General features: G+C 39.6%; 1 protein-coding gene across 6 annotated transcripts in view; it reads left to right on the top strand.

Annotated features, from left to right (window-relative positions):
* The window catches only part of DENND1A (DENN domain containing 1A), a 531115-nt gene that overhangs the window by 271976 nt on the left and 238971 nt on the right, over positions 1–20168 (top strand). For all 6 annotated transcript variants that reach the window (XM_027556228.1, XM_027556226.1, XM_027556227.1 and 3 more), the window contains one exon: positions 12760–12870. In XM_027556228.1, coding sequence (XP_027412029.1) covers positions 12760–12870 — 111 coding nt within the window. The remainder of the gene's footprint in view (positions 1–12759; positions 12871–20168) is intronic.

Below are 20168 nucleotides of genomic sequence, written 5' to 3'. Positions count from 1 at the left end.
TGTGAATCGAGTTGGTTTTACTTTTTCTTGTAAATAAAATGCTTTTGTATAAAGAACTTCTCGTACGAAGATCTCTTTATTAGGGTCAGTTCAGTTCAGTCGCTCAGTCGTGTCCAACTCTTTGCGACCCCATGAACTGCAGCACTCCAGGCCTCCCTGTCCATCACCAACTCCCGGAGTTCACCCAAACTCATGTCCATCGAGTCAGTGATGCCATCCAGCCATCTCATCCTCTGTTGTCCCCTTCTCCTCCTGCCCCCAATCCCTCCCAGCAACGGAGTCTTTTCCAATGAGTCAACTCTTCGCATGAGGTGGCCAAAGTATTGGAGTTTCAGCTTCAGCATCATTCCTTCCAAAGAAACCCAGGACTGATCTCCTTTAGAATGGACTGGTTGGATCTCCTTGCAGTCCAAGGGACTCTCAAGAGTCTTCTCTAACACCACAGTTCAAAAGCATCAATTCTTCCACGCTCGGCTTTCTTCACAGTCCAACTCTCACATCCATACATGACCACTGGAAAAACCATAGCCTTGACTAGACGGACCTTTGTTGGCAAAGTTATGTCTCTGCTTTTTAATATGCCGTCTAGGTTGGTCATAACTTTCCTTCCAAGGAGTAAACGTCTTTTAATTTCATGGCTGCAATCACCATCTGCAGTGATTTTGGAGCCCCCCAATATAAAGTCTGACGCTGTTTCCACTGTTTCCCCATCTATTTGCCATGAAGTGATGGGACCAGATGCCATGATCTTAGTTTTCTGAATGTTGAGCTTTAAGCCAACTTTTTCACTCTCCACTTTCACTTTCATCAAGAGGCTTTTGAGTTCCTCTTCACTTTCTGCCATAAGGGTGGTGTCATCTGCATATCTGAGGTTATTGATATTTCTCCCAGCAACCTTGATTCCAGCTTGTGCTTCTTCCAGCCCAGCGTTTCTCATGATGTACTCTGCATAGAAGTTAAATAAGCAGGGTGACAATATACAGCCTTGATGTACTCCTTTTCCTATTTGGAACCAGTCTTTTGTTCCATGTCCAATTCTAACTGTTGCTTCTGACCTGCATACAGATTTCTCAAGAGGCAAGTCAGGTGGTCTGGTATTCCCATCTCTTGAAGAATTTTCCACAGTTTATTGTGATCCACACAGTCAAAGGCTTCGGTATAGTCAATAAAGCAGAAATAGGTGTTTTTCTGGAACTTTCTTGCTTTTTCCATGAACCAGCGGATGTTGGCAATTTGATCTCTGGTTCCTCTACCTTTTCTAAAACCAGCTTGAACATCTGGAAGTTCACGGTTCACATATTGCTGAAGCCTGGCTTGGACAATTTTGAGCATTACTTTACTAGCATATGAGATGAGTGCAATTGTGCGGTAGTTTGAGCATTCTTTGGCATTGCCTTTCTTTGGGATTGGAATGAAAACAGACCTTTTCCAGTCCTGTGGCCTCTGTTGAGTTTTCCAAATTTGCTGGCATATTGAGTACAGCACTTTCACAGCATCATCTTCCAGAATTTGAAATAGCTCAACTGGAGTTCCATCACTTCCACTAGCTTTGTTCGTAGTGATGCTTTCTAAGGCCCACTTGACTTCACATTCCAGGATATCTGGCTCTAGGTGAGTGATCACACCATCGTGATTATCTTGGTCGTGAAGATCTTTTTTTTTAATTAGGGTAGATATACTCAAGTAGAATTGTGCTCCTACTACATTTTTTAATTCACTTTTAATAAAGTAAAGGATTTGTGGATAAAAGTGTAAAGACCCCCACCCCTGTCTCTTAAAAACGTAGCAATGAACTTGAGTCTGAGACAGCAGAGGGTAATATTTGCCCCCTGAACAAACTGAATCACATAGCTAGTCTAGTCTTAAGACATATTTCAAAATATTTTACTTGAACTGTACATAGTACTATGTAGAGTTAAATACAGAATCACTACCACTAAGGCACTCAATTATTTTTTTAACTTGTGGCAAAATATACATAACATAAAATTTACTGTTTTAACCCTCTTTTAAATACATAATTTCATTGGTGAACACATTTACATTATTGTGCAAGTGTCACCAACATCCATCTCCAGAATTTTTTCATCTTTCCCAGCTGAAACCAACTCTTTAAACAACTCATTTCCCTTTTCCTCCCATCACCTGGCAACCACTATTCTGACTGTATGAATTTGACTACTCTAGGCACTTCATTTAAGGAGAATCATATAATACTTGTCCTTTTGTGTTTGGTTTATTTCACTTAGCATAATGCATTTGTGGCTCATCCATGCTGTAGCATATCAGAATTTCCTTCTTTTTTAAGGCTGAATAATATTTCAAGAAGTGGTAGAATTGGAATTTAAACATTAATCTTTTTGATACTAGAAAATGAATTCTCATATACTTTGCTACCCTGTGAGCCCATAATTTAACCTTTTATCTCCCTCAAAATTCCATTGAAATGACAAAAGAACTATAAAATTAGGGAGAAAAATGTCCACTTAATGGCAGAAGGAGCCACCATGAACTAGAAAATTTGAGGAATTTCTGCAATTTAAAGGAGATGATTATTGAGCAGTCAATAAGGTATAGACAGTGAAGAAACCCCCCGCAAACTGGAAAAGTCCTATAGAAAGAGCAGAAACCAGGGATGTGACCTGGAACATTTATGAAAATTGATTATGTGCTAGATTGCACTGAAGAATTCAAAATAGGAAAACTCAGATTTTCACAGGCCACTGTCTTTTATTACAATGAAATAAAACTAGAAATTAAATATTCATCTACTTGATGGAATAGTTGGGTCACAGAGGGGAAGACATTGAAATTGGCTATTATTTAGATATTAAGGATCATATCAAAATCTTTCCTTTTGGACCAGTCGGTTTTCTCTTGCCAATAGTGTAAGCTTTATTACAGGTGTTCTGGAAGCCAAGTAGGGTGGTAGCTTATAGAATATGAACATTTAGCATGTATACTTTAAGCACCTCTCCTATTTTTATTTAATTATTTATCCCCTGTGCTCAGCTGTACCTAGTGTTCCCAAGTCTTTCTGGTTACCAGAAAGTAAACATTTATCGCTCAGGAAGGGTGCCAAAAGGCTAGTTGACTAGCTGAGTGAGCTGGGAGAGGAGTATCTTGGGATTGAATACTCTTACTTTTATTGGCACTCTTCCCTTAGCCTTTAGAGGTCCTGGATGTCTCCAATTCCTGAACTTTTCTAGAGTTCTGTGATGTGAGTTGGGCTGGATACTTGCTGCCCTCTGCCCTGGTCCCAGACTTTTCTGGGCTGCCAACTCAGTCTTCTCTAGTTTCTCAACCTTGATTGATACTCTTGATACCCTGGACCAGATCATTCTTTGTTGTTTAGGGTTGTCTTGTATGTTGCAGGGTGTTCAACAGCATCCCTGAGCTCTATCCATTGTAAGATGGTACCAACATCTCCACCTGTGATGACTGTGTCTCCAGACATTGCTAAAAGTTCACTGGGGCTGAATGACCCAGGTTAAGAACCATTTCTTTAATAACATCTGGCTTCCAAAAATTTTGACATCTCTCTTCCATTACTCTCTTTTCTCCTGTTCTTTGAGGTTTATGCCTCTCAAAATTATATCATTGTGACTTTTCCTGGCTGAGGGCTGATAGTTGCATGGTATCAGGAGAGAGAAAAGCAAATACATGTGTTAAATCCATGGAAATGCCCTCATGTTTTAACTATGCTTCACCTATTAATAGACATTTAGATTGTTTCTAATGTTCTGCTATTATAAATAATGTTATAATAGCAGTCATCGCCTAAGTTAAATTCATCTTTTAATTTTTTAATTTTAAGGACTGCGAATTCCTTAAGAACTGTAAGGTACCTGAAAGTCCTGGTAATTTCTCAATTTTCAAAACCACAATTGCTAAGATTAAAAATAGTGTAGGAAAAAAAACTTCATCTTTTTCTTAGCCCCACCTCCAATTCCTTTCCGCACTGTATGCCACCTCCCCTGCCCCCACCATTAAAAAAAAAAAATTTGCATTCCCTCTGCTGATTTTGCCACTAATGAACCAATTCCCTGCGTATGACCCATTGTCCTCTAAATCCTCCTTTGCAAACCAGTAAAAGGCTGGCCTTGTTTGTTTCTAAGCAGGAATAATAAAAACAATCTGCCAGCCTCCTAACATACATGGTTCCATTTAAATCCTTACAGCTACTCTGTGAGAGGTAGACGTGAGCCTCATTTTACATGTGGGGACCCAGGACTCACAGGCCTGAGGTTAGAGCCCAAGGTCTGCTTCCAAATGGGGTGTAGTGACCCGGGTTTGTAAGGAACCAAAGCATTTTGTTTCCATTATACCCCCCTGCCTCCGTATGGTTGACTTTTGATATTTATGAGGAAAAAGGAAAAGAAATGGTTTTTCCTATTTCAAGTATGAAATGAAGTAGGAAAGCTTTTCCTCTAAGGAGAATCTGAACTTATGTAGGACCAATTTGTGTGATTTTTGACATAGACTCACTGTTGAGCTCTAGCCATGTTGAAATTTGCATTTTACTCTCTCGGTGATTTTTCAAGGATTAATTTAAAATGACTAAATTGCTGCATTGCAAATTGAAACAAGCAGTAACGAAGGAGTTGTTAATATGATGTAGTCTGCTGGTGGAAAGAACATGAGTTTTGGAGACAGCCAAACACTGGGCTGTACCACTCTGGGGATTTTGAGATACTTATATTCTCTAGCGTCCTCGTCTAATAAAGCAAAATGGGAGGAACAAATGAAGTATTACATGTAAAGTTCCAAGTTCAATGCCTGGTGCAACAGAGATACTGCTTTTGATGATCCTTTCTTTCCCTTCATCCTTTGGCTCTCTTTTAATTCTAGCCTTAACCTCTCTTGAGTTGCTGTGGAGGGCTAGGTGCATTACTTCTTGGAGCTTGTCTTGTCTCGGTTTTTGCTGACATTACTGGCTGTGAAGATCAACACTTCTCATGGAGTGTATGTTTGGCTACGAAAGCCTCTTAGCACCCACTGTTGACTGGAAATGGTACAAGGAATGGAGTCCAGGACACTCGTGCCTGTCATGTGGAAGGTGTTGTGTATACTATATGGTTGTCTCCTCTTACGAACATACTGAACTAAGAGAACAAGAAACGGGTAAAAGGATGGGGGTATGAAACTTGATTCTGTCACCAGATAATCCTATTCTTTGGACGATTTCAGGGAAGGATTAACATGAGAGACAAAGGAGGTAGTACTGGTTGAACACCCACCATGGATCAGATCAGGTACTATTAATATTTGTTATATCATGACATCTTCACAGCCACCTTACAGTGTGGTTGTTATCCCTATTCTGCAGAGGAAACGAAGCCCAGAGATGTAAAGTAACTTGCCCCTAGCCACCCAGCCAGTCACATTTGGGTCAGTCTGATTCTAGCACCGAGATGCTGCTGGGTCCTGGCCCTCCACTCCATGGCTCCCAGTACCTTCCTAAGAAATCATTCATCCTAAGTGTAAATTATATAATTAATCGTGTGACTATGTGTTTAGTTTCTGCTTCCATATGGACAGGGGTCAGTATTTTTTCAGCAGTGAATCTCCGTTACTAACACTGTACCTAAAACAGAGTAGATATTCAGTGTACATTTATGAAATGATTGAATGAATGAGCAATGCAGTCACTCTCAGGAGAAGGAAAAATAACAGTTCCTTTCACTTGGCTTTTGGGCCAGTGAGTCTGCAAGATGTTAATGAAAAGCAAATGTAGAAAATTAATTCTTTCCATTTTCAGATCCCTGTTGAAGTTAATTCTCATTATTTCTTCAGTTTCTGTGTAAAAATATTTTCTTCCTTTTCACTGAAAAACTATCACCATGTAATTGCTCTTCAGGGTTTTTTCTGTCTATCAAGCTAACACATGTAGGAGTGAATTTTATACAGGCAGTAATTAAATGAGCATAAATTTTTATAAATTTTAAACAGTTGACCTGCATTTTTTAAAAAGTCACAGATCACAAACAAATACGTATTAATAATTACTTTTTAAACTGGCTGTATAAGGGATTTTTTTAGTGGCCAGGTTTTGAAGTTTACTTTTGATTAATGGATAATCATATAGACCTTGTTTTAGAATATTAAACAAACCTGTCTTAATTATCTGGCCTGTGTCATTCCAAGTGGTTAATGATGCGAGGAAAGCATTTAAAATGGACAGTTACATATAACATTGGCCAGACTCCGCTTTGTCAAAAGATGCACCATGATATAGAAAAGATTTATGAACTCGTTGTGACTTTCAAAAATAAACAAAGTTGAGGTGGTAGTAGGAGACCTATTATCAAGTCCTGAGATTATAGAGAATTCCATTGTTGCTATTAAGAGTTGTCAGGTAATTGTTTATTCTAATGGTTTTTCCATTCACACAGAGGGATAAAGTTGACCTCTGGGTAAACTCTGCTTTCTTTCCTATAATATACTTCTCTGACTTGATTGCTTATGTGAGTGTGTGGGATTCTTTCTCAAACTGATTATTTTAGAATCCAAATTTATAATTCCTTTTTAAGAATCCTACACAACTAAAGTAACCTAAATTCTTTTTTAAAAATTGAGGATTTTAAAGATTTACATTATGGTAAAATAATCTGAGCAGGAGCTGTTTCAGGAAATAAGTTCCCTGGGCAAAACCAGCTTCTTGAACTGTCTCTTCCAGACATAGTACAGTAAGTCTTTATCATCTATACTGTGTATGAAGCTGAGAGTGACAAAGACTAATAAAATGACAGACCGTGGGGCGGACTAGCATCTGTTTCAAAGGCTCCAAGGAGTACCCAGCTTAGAGTCTGTTCTTTGGTTTGGGGATTATCTCATTTCCCTAAGGTACTGAACCTAAGACGCTTTTTCTCTAAGCTCCACTGTATCCCCTTCCATCCTGAGGCTCATTGCACCCACCCCCCATTCCCCACCCCTGATCACCACACCCATCTCCACCTGCTTCCTCACCCGGGGCGTGGATCACAGTGAGCCTGAAGTCCCCAGCCACCTGGATTGGTACTGCAACCAGCAGGGACAGCTAGCAGGCAGCAGCCATTATGGGGCTTCTCCTGGGGGAAATGGTGTTCTGCCAGGTGTCTTCCTCTCTTCTTTGTCTGGATTTAGAGCCACAGAGAGTTAGAGCTGGAAGGGTTCTTCGCCGCTGTTGCTTTGTGGAGATGAAAAGCCTGGAGAGTCTAAGGAACTTGTGCAGCACATGCCTCTTTTGAAGCTTAACTTCCAGGCTGCTCTGTCTCTGTTAACCAGAGACCTTCCTCAGAACTGAGCCCCATTCAGCCTGGGAAGTGGTCAACTTCGTGTCCCTGCTTCTTAACCCTATATATTGGGCCCATTTAATAAACGCTAGACATAAAGGAGGATGCTCAGAGGCACATAACTATATGCAACTGAAATAATGCTTAAACTCCATGAATATAAAAGGACTGTTCTTCCTTAAGCCTAAAAAACATACTGGCACTGAGAAGACTCAGCCCTTTTGAGCATAGACACTGGGAAGCAGTCCCTCTAAGCAAGGTTTTCCTTTTCTAGAAGATGAGTCACATGGAAGAGTAATTATCAGGGAATAAAGGAGGTGGTTATTCCCTGATAATTGATAATTGGCTTAGCCATGATGACATTATAACCCAGGACACTAGGCCCAAGACTAGGGGTACACTTTGTTTGACAGCATTGGTGGTTCTTTAGAAGGACAGTTGATGCTTCATCAAAAGACTGGACTTTCCCTTAAAAAAAAACTTGTCAGGCAAGTGGACAGATGTGGAGCACAGGAACCTGGAATTCAGGGGCTTGTCCCAGATCCTTCCAACCCCCTCTCAAGTCTAACCATTATCAAGTCCTGGATTCCAGTTTACAGAGATCTGTGACATCCATATGCAAAGTTTTTATTTGAATAACTTGTTTTATTCATTCTCTCCCTGAATATGGCAGTAGCACCTGTTAGCTGCTTGCCCCCTCCTGTACATCCTCCACAGGACCTCTAGGGAGATTCTTCTGCAGCACAGATATGCTTATGTCGTAATCCTTCCACAGCTCCCTGTTAGCTGTGAGGAAAGTCTAGGCTCCCATAGGCTCTGAACCCAGCTTCTCTACCCCAGCACATTCCCTGCCCTGCATCCTGCCCTTCACTCCACTGACCTGCGTAGAGCCGCTCTCTCCCTCTTGCCTCTGGCTGGAACATGCTTCTCCCGCGTGCCCTGAGTGAACCCCTTGTTGGAGGCCTAGAGCAAGTGTCTTCTCCTATGTCAAGTCTTCCCCAGCCTTCACCTCATATCCATCTGGCAGAGCTGAATCTTCCCTTCTCAGCCAGCTGTGGAGCATGTTTAGCCAGCATCAGAGTTCTAAGCCTGGCATGCTGCAGTCCATGGGGTTGCAAAGAGTCGGACATGACTGAGCGACTGAACTGACAGTTCTTGGCATACCAGGTTTCTGGGTCCAGTGCCACTTGTGGAAAGTGGGGATCATGTTTAGTTAATCTCTGTGGGCACAGCTCCCAGGGTTTACTAAGCACTTAGTAGGAGTCATCAGTATTTGTTGACTAGCTGATTATAGGAGACAGAAGTGGAAGACTGAAGACTTAATTCCACTGAAGCCAAGTGCTGGGAGAAAGTGGCATACCTGTGTATTTTATAAATACAAGCTCACAATATGTTCTGGCTGCAGTCCTGACAAAGGACTACTTGCCACGGAAGCCTTCTTTTCTTATTCCACACTCCCTATACTGTGTTCTTACCTATCCGAGAAATATGGTTGATCTAGCTGTGACATGTGCACCTGCCTCTGTGTACAGTTCTCCTTACCCCCTGGCCTAGTTACTTGATGAACAAACTGCCTATTTCTTTACATTTTAAATAATGTAGCTTCAGATGGCTTTTAAAGCTACCTTGCCTGGTTTTGTGAGTCTCCAATGTCAATTCTTTTCCTGTGGGCCCTTCATCATGACTAAGTAATTGATCACTTCATCCAGTTCAGACCGAGGTTTTCTGAAGTCAAGTGCTGCATTCTTCCTAACACACCATCCAAGCCCTCGTGTTTCTCTTACACCTCCCTGCTCACACCTGAGCTAATGAGCCGTAGTCTTCAGTCAGTGGCTTTCTCCACTCATTGATTCCCTCTTTCATCAAACTGCTAGATTATGGGATATGTCATTTCACCCAAAGGGATGTCAGTCTGGTGGCAAAAACATACTTGTAACTGAGTGATTATATGATAGAGACAGATTGTCATGGAAGCACAAAGGGCAGCTTGAAAAATGAGGAGTTGAGGAAACCTTTCAGGAGGAGGTGACATTTGAGCTGGGTCTTGAAAAGTAAATGGGTGTCCTTAAGGAAGGGAAAAGCATTCTAGGTGGAGGAAGCAATGGAAGTAAAGGCCTAGGGGTGTGAAAAGCATGACAGGTTTGAGAAATTGAGGGTTGCTGTAGCTTAAGCCACCAGATGCTTAAAGGCAGGGGGAAGGAGGCCCCTCTCTCTGAGGGGTTTTCTTCTGAGATGAGGCTTGGTGGGAACCGCAAGGGCTCCCTCCAGGTGTTCCCAAGGTCTGCTCTGCCCCACAGGTGCTCCCAGGGCTGAGCGAGGTTCCCAGGGCTGTGGCCAATCCCACCCACTCCCCACTGCTGAGGCGGGTGGTGTCCCAGAAGGAAAGAGGCAGGGAGGAAGCAGATAAGAAAGACAGCTTCTGTTTAGACACAAATATCTTGGTAATCAGCACAGATGGGATGAGAAATACCAAAAAAAGTACATGACAGTTTAGAGAGAATTTGGTTAAATGTTACATATTTTTAACATACCTGTGTAGAGTTTTTGGAACAAGCACCTGAATCCTTCAGAACCTGATTGGGTTGGGGGTTATGCCTCAACCAAGTGGTGTTTTTATTTCAGAAATGTTCCCTTCCCCATCCACAAAAGTATCCTTGTGATTTTTTTTTCTCCCACCAAAATAAGGCACAGGATTTGTCTCTGACGCTGTGTCTCCCTATTTGGACGGCAAGCTGTGTAACATATTTCTACCCAGCGTGAAGCTTCTTGGCAGACTCTTGAGGCCACGTTTTGGTGGCTTCAGAGTTATCTTTGGATCTGTCAAAAGTGCTAATGGGCTTTCTGGCCTTCTTTAAGCTCCTCATTTCTATTTTCTTTTTACTTCCATCCTCTCCTAAAAGAAAAATGCATGTAATTCATCAGCAGTTAAGCTTTTGACTGAAATGCTCAGCTGAGGGCCTTGTATTTTGTTTGCGAGAATAGCTCTGCCGTGTCACTCTTCAGAACAAACCCTACCCTGGCTTCATTAGCTCAGCACTCCTCAGTCCACTGGGCAAGAGATACACTTGTTGACCAATTCCAACTGGCTTTCTTGCTTATTTTGTTTTTCAAGTTTGTTAAGAGGCAAATTGCTATGGTGGTTAGAGCCAGAGTTTGGGGTTCAGGAAACTTGGTTTGGAAGCTTGGCCCTTTCTAGCTGGGTGACCTTTGGAAGACTGTTTAACCTTCCTGAGCCTCAGTTTTCCCATCTATAAAATGGAGATGATAATGCCTTTCTCAGGGTTGTTGAGAAGATTAGAGAGAAAATAGGTAAAGTACCTATTGTCTGGCACATAAGGATTACTCAGTAAATAGAATAACAGTTTTTAACAAAAACACTTTTTCTTTGGCCATACTTTGATCCTGCATTGTTCTGTCCAAATATAGATTTTTATCCACTATTTTTAGTGGTGTATAAAGAAAAAAAAAAACAATGTAATTTGAGGAAATTCAGGGAGATAGTGATGGACAAAGAAGCCTGGTGTGCTGCAGTTTATGGGGTCACAAAGAGTTGGACACAACTTAGTGACTGAACAACAGCAACAGTAAAGAAAAAAAGCACAGATTTAGAGACAAACCTACCCAAGACTGAACAATGCCTTATCCACTTACTGTATGACCTTGGTCAAGTTACTCCTCTGTACCTCTGTTTTCTTATCTGTATGTAGAGATGATAATAAAACTTCCCAGGTGGCTCAGTGGTAATGAATCTGCCTCCCAGTGCAGGGGCCGCACAATATGTGGGTTTGATCCCTGGATCAGAAAGATCTCCTGGAAGAGGAAGTGGCAACCCACTCCAGTATTCTTGCCTGGGAAAGCCCATGGACAGAGGAGCCTGGCAGGCTAGAGCCCGTAGGGTCGCAAAGAGTCAGACATGTCTGGATACACACACGCAGAAGAGATATTTGTCCAAGGAGTGGCTTCAAGATGAGTGAAATAATATATGTAAAGCATTGTATGTTGTGGATGTTTAAAAGTATTTAAGAGGGACAGTGTAATATAAGAGAAAGTATATGGGCTATGGTGTTGCATTGGGGTCCAGTAGTAACTTGAGCAGTTACTACTCTCTCCCAGACTTAATTTATCTATATGTTGGAAAGAATAATATCTCACTGGATTTTTGTGAAGAGTGCTTAAAATTACACCGCCAAGAGTACCTGGTCCAGTGCCTGGTATTTGGTAGGTAGTCAGTATGGGGACCTGTTAATTCACGCATGCTGTATTTACAAAGGTCAATAGTTAAACTGGTACTCAAATCAAACAATCATAAATCATAAGATAAGTGCCCATTCTTATTCCCAACCCATAATATTGTTGAAAAGCACTTTATGCTATTTTGCATATAAAATCCACCTGGTTTACTTGAATTTATGGGTTATGGATCTTTCATCATTATAAACTGCAACCCCTGGCAATAGTGTTCCTTCCCTCTCCAACCCCCTTCATTTTCAGAGGATTATATTGTATGGCATTGAAAACCCGTAACACTAAAGAAATTAGCATATTCATGTGTATTATTAAAGTCAGGTGGGTATAGAAAGGGTTGCAGAAATGAAACACATTACTTTTTTTTCTGAAATCTGCAGAGTACCAATCTATAGTACTAATTAAAGGAATGAAGCCCAGGCTACAGACAAAAGCTAGTTTAAAACACTGCGTTGTCACAACTTGCTGCTGCTTGTTTTCAATGGTTTTTCCCGTCTTTTGAGTGAAATACCTGGAAATTGTAGATCTTGAAAATTGCTTTACTTCCAGCTGAGCCGTTTTAGAGAATGTAAACTGTGGAGAAGGGGGACCCCAGCAGCGATGACTGGAGAGGAGCATGCCCGGCCTTTGCGGGGGGAGCCTGTTGGACAAAAACAGGCTGTATGCCAGAAGCATTTTGGTCCCTGGGTACTTTCTTTTGCTTATACATATGGCATGGTGCATTGGGAAAGTTCTAGGACCTTGCATTAGAGCTGTGAAGTGAAGTCGCTCAGTCGTGTCCGACTCTTTGCAACCCCATGGGCTGTAGCCTACCATGCTCCTCTGTCCATGGGATTTTCCAGGCCATAGTCCTGGAGTGGATTGCCATTTCCTTCCTGTCTTTACCAGTCATTAGGTTTTTTGATCTCGGTACCTCTCTCTTGCCTTGATTTCCTCATTTGTGAGATTGCAGACTTCTTGTCCTGCTCACCTTTCAGAACTGAAAGTGTTGCCTGTGACCTCACGTTGTAGACTGTAATCACCATTCAGAGGTGTGGTTGCTCAGACTACTTCATCTCTAAATTCTGTTCCAACTTCACGTTTCATGATTTACATGTGACTGAGATCTGGTCTTCCAGGGAGAAAGACTAGGACAGGGGAAGAGGGAAGTATACTTTCTGATTATTAGATTCTGTTAGATACTGTTTCTAATAAGAACAAAGAAAATAAGCCACAAACCTCCCCTTCTTCTTTCTCCTAGAGAAATCTGACAGAATATTTTGTGGCTGTGGATGTAAACAACATGTTACATCTGTATGCCAGTATGCTCTACGAACGCCGGATACTCATCATTTGCAGCAAACTCAGCACTGTGAGTAGACAGTCTTGAAACGGGCTGTTTCATTTCATTTTAATTGAAAGATGTATCAGAAAGATTAAACAAAACTTTAGAAATCATCCACAATCCTCTCAGATAATAACATGTCATTTTTATTAATTATTCATGTCCCTTTACAGTGTCAATGCACATTTGATTTATTCTTGTAGCTTAACAATCAGTTATAGTTTCCTGTTTGATTGTGTGTGATGAACACTTTAAGTATTTCCATATAAGCTTTTGTTATTGTCATTTTTGAGATGTCTCTGTCATATTCCATTATACTGATGTGTCATCGTTTGCTAAATCTTTCTTCTCTTGAGGGCCATTTAGGTTGTTCATAGTTTAATCCTTTCATAGGTAACACTGCAGTGAACATCTTTTGGCTTCATTTGACTAATACAATTCATATTCTAAAAATTGGGACCACCAAGTCAAAGGACAGATAGGTGTTGTGCCTTATGGATGCCAAATTGCTTCCCAAACAGGCTTTTTTATGGTGGAGGTTGCCAGTTGTGGATGAGTGTACCATTTGCACTGCATCCTTGCCAGAGTTGTATGTGTGCTTGTGGACATGTGCTTTAATTTTCCTAACAAAATAGCATAAAATGGTATTGCAGGTTTGATTTATTTTTAATTTTTTTAGTTAGAAGTAACTGAATATTTTTCATGCATTTTTTTTCCTATTTTCATTTTGTTAATATCTTTTTCCATTTATCTTATAGGGTTCTTGAGTTAAAAATTGGGATGAACTCTTTTTTTATTATAATAACTTTCACTATATAATACAAATTTTTTCATATTCTTTTTATGTTAGTTTTTTAATTTGCTAAGTATAAGAGTTTGTATTTTTCCCAGTACCTGTTATGAAAATTCTCCAACATAGAAAAATTGAAATCAGTTTGCAGTGAACACCTGCATAATTTCATCTAGATTCTGCCATTTAACAGATTACTATGCTTCCTTTGGCACATATTTATCCATTCCTCATACCATTCTTCAAGCCATCTTATTTTTTGATGTATTTCAAAGTAAATCACAAACATCATTATGCTTCCCCCAAATGAGTATGTTTGTTAACTAAAATTTATTGTGTTTACAGTATTTTTTTTTTGAGGTAAAATTTATATAAAGAAATCGACTGTTAGAAAGGGTAGAAAGACCTTGTTGTGGAAATTTCCCTATTGAAGGACCTATGGAAAGAATCATAGGCCTCTGATTTACCTATGTGTTTAGCTATGAATTCAAGGCACCTAATAAATGCAAACTAGTGAGACCATTAGAATTTTCCTTATGGCTTTCATTGTAATTTTATTATTTTATTTTTTTGGTATTGTTTGCTTGTCAGGTATGCACAATTTTTTAATTGCCTGTTGGGTGCTAGGCTTATAGCACTAGTAGGTGATAGAAGCATGGCCCTTGCCCTCAAGGGAAAACAGCCCATAATAGACCTCTTCCTTTGTTTTGCACTTTATTTTGGACTGTAAATGTAGTTCATAATCTCAGGGCCTGAACACCAGACTGAGTTTCAGAATGAGAATATTGCCAATCATTACCTCCTGATGAGACTGAATAGATTGAGTACATTTGAAAGAGTCTAGTCCATAACCAGTTACCGTTGCTTTGAACTATTAAACTTGAAAGAGTCTAGTCCATAACCAGTTGCTATTGCTTTAAACTATTAAACTTAAGTGGAACAAAAATAGGACATCATAACAGTGGAATTGAATTCTCTATGATATTACCATAGTATTTTTGATCCCTTAGTATGTGCCAGGCACTGTGCTAAGCCCTTTCCATCTATTAACTCATATAATTGTCATACAACAGTTTGTAGTATGTTCTGTTATTTCTCAGTCTTAGAGATAAGTAAGAATGTACCTTTTGTGTGATACTGTTTAGATAAATGTAGTGGATTAAACACGCAGTTATTTCTGCTCCTTCCCAAAACTAAAATGAAATAAAGAAGTAAATTAGCAAGCAAAATGAGCAAATGCAGCAGAAGTTTTAGGTATTAAGAAAATTCTTTACTCATTTTATGCCAATATTCAAAAACTAAGGTGAAATGAACAGAAAAATATAATTTACCAAAATTGAATTAAGAATAAATATAAAAATTGAATTTCCTATTTCTTCTTAATAAAAATTGAATAGGTCATTCAATTTATAGAAATTTAATCTATACATAAAAAATTTTTTTCCAAAACACTCAGCCCAGATGGTTTTACAAGTATGTTTTATCACAGGTAATTTCAATCTTAGACAAACTTCTTAAGAGTCAAGAAAAAAGAAAGAACACATCCCAGCTTTTCTTGTGACACTTGTATAATTTTGACATTCAGCTGCATGAAAAGACACACACAAAAGAGAACTTATCAGCCAATCTTACTCATTAACATAACTGTAGAAATCTCAATCTAAACAGTAGCAAATACATAACAAATATAATTCATAGTAACTGACTTGATTTTATTCCAGAAATGTAAGCCTGGTAATACTAGAAAATCTATTATTATAACTCACAATGTTAACTTATTGCAAGGGGAAATTCATATGTTGATAAATGAATTTTCAGTAGAGAAAAAGCATGACCATGTTCATGAATAGCAAGACTCATTATATTGAAGGCATCATTTCACTCCAAAATGATGTATATTGTAGATTGCATACATTTCTATTCAAAATCCCAGTAGGATTTTACATAGTACTTGGCAAACTGATTATGAAACTAATGTGGAAAGCCAAAGGAAGAGCCAAGACATATTTGAAGAAAAAGAATTGTTGGTAAAGCTTGCTTTGTGCTTAGTCGCTCAGTCATGTCCAACTCTTTGGGACCCCATAGACTGTAGCTCACCAGGCTCCTCTGTCCATGGGGATTCTCTAGACAAGAGAGTCTCAACCCACTTGAGTGGGTTGCCATGCCCTCCTCCAGGGGATCTTCCCAACTCAGGGATTGAACCCAGGTTTCCCTCATTGCAGGCAGATTCTTTACCGTCTGAGCCACCAGGGAAGCCCAAAGCTTGCTTTACCAGACATCAAGACTTTATATGGAGCTATGGTAATTAAGATACTACTAATGGCATGTGCCTGTGTGCATGTTCAATCTTGTCCAACTCTTTGTGACCCCATGGACTGTAGCCCAACAGGCTCCTCTGTCCATGGGATTTGTAGGCAAGAGTACTGGAGTGAGTTGTCATTCCCTTCCCCAGGGGATCGTCCCAATCCAGGGACTGAACCCCAGTCTCTCGCATCTCCTGCACTGGCAGGTGGATTTTTTACCACTAGCTGTCACCTGGGGAGTAATGGTGTAAGGATACACAAATAGACTGGTAGAATGGAATAGAAATTGCAGAAACAGATCACATGGTGTGGGTTCTTCATATACTGCAGAGGTAGCATTGTAAAATCTGGGGGAAAGGATGGACTTTTCAATAACTGATTATCCACACAGGAAAGGTAATTTATGTCTTATACGACATGCAAAACTGAATTCCAAATAGATCAAGGCAAAATTTTAAAACTGTTAGAAGACAAAATAGGAGTAGATCTGTGATCTTGGAATAGAAATGGATTCAGTTAAATAATTCAAATTATGCATTGTATAAAGAGAAAGATTAAAATTGTGAATTTTTGTCATTAAAAAATACCATTCAAAGAATGGAAAGACAAGTCACAAGCTGAGGTGAGATATTTGCTATATATAAAAGTGACAAAAGATTAATATCTGGAATATATGAAAAACTACACTAAAAAAAGCAGAAGACAAATCTATCAATAGAAACATTGGCTAAAAGCACAAATGGACATTTCACAGAAAAAACACAAATGGCTAATAAATATATGGAAAGATGCTCAACCACATTAATCGCAGAAAAGCAAATTAAAACTACAGTGATTAAAACACTAGGTTTGCAAAAATTAGGTGTCTGATAAAGCCAAGTGTTATGTTGCAGATGTACTAGAGAATTTCATGTACTACGCTTTGAAGAGTATGTGGTACAGAAGTATTTGCATATGCCCCAAACTGAGCAGTTCCACTCTTGGGCAGAATTGGTGGGGGCGGGGGGGACTGTATGCACATACCTACACACTGTTTTTGATCATGTAATAGTGGGATACATGTGCAGCCATGTTCATAGCATAGTGTTTTGTTTTATAAATCCGGCCCCCATAACCATCAACAGAGAACTCATAAATTGTTGCATAGTGGTACAGTAGAAGACTGTGTAAGTGAAGGTGAACTCCACTGTCAATATGATTGGGCCTCTCGTGCAGAATTCTGCGGAAAAGAAACAAGCTACAGAAGAATATCAAATATGATTTCATTAATATAAAGTTCAAGTAAGAAAAACTAAATGTCATATTATTTAAGGATGCATATACAAGGAGGGGGAATTATTAATACAAAATATAGGTAGTAGTTTCCTCAGAGAGAGTGAAAGGAGTACAGTTGGGAGGAGGCGTACATGTGACATCAGAAATATTGTTTTCTGTCTTGAGCTAGGTTAGGGATCAGCAAACATTTTTAAAGGGGCCAGTAGTAAATATGGTCTTTGATGCAATTACTGGACTCAAGGGCTTCACAGGTGGCGCTAGTGGTAAAGAACCCGCCTGCCAGTTCAGGAGACATAAGAGACGTGGGTTCAATCCCTGAGTTGGGAAGATCCCCTGGAGGAGGAAATGGCAACCCACTCCAGTATCTTTGCCTGGAGAAGCCCATGGACAGAGAAGCCTAGTGGGCTCCAGTCCATGGGGTCGCAAAGAGTCAGACACAGCTGAAGGGACTTAACATGCGCACAGCACGACATCGTCGTTTACAGTCAGTAAACTAGTGAGAGTGACTCTTCTAAGAAGCTGTATTTACAAAAGTAGAAAGCACACCAAACTTAGCCTTTGGGCTGTAGTTGGCCAACTCTAAACAGGTGCTGGGTTTTGGAGTCTTAATTTTTTCTCTTTTAAATGTTGCTTATATGGTATATGTGCTTTTATATGTATATATATTTCAGAATTCTTTAAAAGTTTAAAAAGCAATATTATCCCCATTTTACAGAATGACCCATTCACTCAGAGACAGGGGTTAACTTGCCTAAGGCCACATGGTAGTCATAGAAGAAACAGGCACATAGGTCATTATGATGTAGCGTCAGGGGAAGGGAGGTTTTGGCTTCAGGAATTCTTTGAAAGTTAAAAAGTCCTTTTTATCATGAAATTTTACAATACAGAGATAGAGACAAAGTAGTCATTGTATAAACATTAAGAATCAGACTTGCACAAGATTTCACAGTGGCAGTTCTAGAAATGAGAAGATAGTGAAGCAGTGCCTAAACTTCTAAGGGAAAAATATTTCTTACCTAAAATTCCATCTTTATCTAATGAAAGTGCTCAGGAGAGAGTGGTGCTAGCCCCTACCACACCTGTCAACCTGTGGTAGCTAGTCCTCCACTCACCTTCTCTGTTGTGGATGAACTGTCCGTTCTCTCTAGGCCAACCATTCCACGTGTCCACCTGACTTCATTCAGCAAATAGCTTTTGTGGCACTGCCATAGGTACTGGTAATACAGCAGTGAACAAAATAGGCAAAAGTCCCTGTCCTCATATGAAGCTTATGTTCTAGTAGAGTAGATCAGTAAATGAGGTGGGTTAAAAATACAGAATAGTAGCTAGTTCTAAGTACAAGGAGTACAATAAAGCAGAGGAGGAGAGTGGATGGCGACTGGTGTGGCAGGGATTGCAGTTTAGATAGATGACCAAGGAGGGCCTCATAGGAAAGCTAATACTGCAGCATCCTTCTTGTCACCTTACGGAATTCCTCCAGCATTGAGCTTTCTCAATCCTGCATCTTTTTTTTTTTTTTCTTTACTGGTACAGTCTTAAGTACTTACTAGCACAGTATAGTGTCTCCCAAACTTCAAAACAAAACATCCTTAAACACATCCCTTTTATCCCATTTCTTTTCTTCCTTTTAGAATAAAATTCCTCAAGAGAGTTACTTCTGTTTACTGTCTAATTCCTCTCCTCTCATTCTCTCCTCTGTCTTGTGTTGTGATTTAGCCCCTACCTCCACTGAAATAGCTTCTGTTTGGTCACCAGTGACCTCATGTCAAATAAAATGAGTTGCGAAACTCCTAGAACAGTTTGGCATAAGATGTATGTATATGTTTTTGATAAATTATTAATATCTATAATGGTAAGTCAAAGATTAATGTTTAAAATTTTAAATTAAATACTTTTTAAAAATAAGGAGATAAATATTGTGTTGAATGTGATTACTTTTGATTAAGGGTAAGGGATATCATGAGACGGGCTGCTATTTGTCAGTAGTATAAGCCTTTAACACTTTTTGTTTCGTTTTTCAGGCTATAAACACATTACTTTGGCTTAAAAACTTTTAAACAGACAGTTGATTCTTAACTGAGTTCTAAGTTTTACTAATGGATGGTGGATATCTCTTTAGGGAAGGAGAAGGTCTTCTTTTACCTCATAGGGGATCAGCAACATCCTGATCTGTTTTGTGTTGTTTCTCTGGGGATAAGTAACTGAGTAGACATCCCTTTTATCCAAGCCTTTGCTGCTGCTGCTAAGTCGCTTCAGTCATGTCCGACTCTGTGTGACCCCATAGACGGCAGCCCACCAGGCTCCTCCGTCCCTGGGAGTTTCCAGGCAAGAGTACTGGAGTGGTTCGCCAATGCCTTCTCCGAGCCTTTGGACCTCTTCAATTTTAGAGTTTAAAAGCTTTCTAATTGTTGCCTTTTACTTACTCAATACTGACTTTTTATTATCTTTTTGATGAAGGAAAATGCAAAGAATACTGTAGCCTGAAGTTTTTGATGACCCTCTCTTGACAGATCCAGATGTGGCCTGCCATACCTTGACAAACCACATTTTTCTCAATTTTGTTTCATACAGATGTAGGCTTGATGCTTCTCAGAGCCATCAAGCATCTGAAAGATAAAAGCTGTTGAACATCCCAGAGGGCCATGTTTCATAAAACTGACTGTGTGTCAATAGAGACAAACCCAGCCATGTTTAGTTCAGAGTCAGGTAATATTCATTTCAGGCTTTCTCTGTCAATAATGTTGTGATATTCTGTGTAAGAAAAATGTTAACTTTTTGTTCTTTTTGTGCAGTGTGTATTGATTGTTTTCCTTTATAAATGATACATAGGGAAGATTTAACTACATCTTGTTCTCTAATGTAAATGCTTCAGTGAGATTTCTTCTAGCACAAAGGCCCCATTTTTCTTCCAGATTTTCATATCTGAGTTTAACTCAAGATTGTTTTTTGGTAACTCT

This window comes from Bos indicus x Bos taurus, chromosome 11, assembly GCF_003369695.1.
Source record: "Bos indicus x Bos taurus breed Angus x Brahman F1 hybrid chromosome 11, Bos_hybrid_MaternalHap_v2.0, whole genome shotgun sequence".
Classification (NCBI taxonomy): Eukaryota; Metazoa; Chordata; class Mammalia; order Artiodactyla; family Bovidae; genus Bos; species Bos indicus x Bos taurus.
This window is presented reverse-complemented; position numbering and strand designations above follow the sequence as displayed.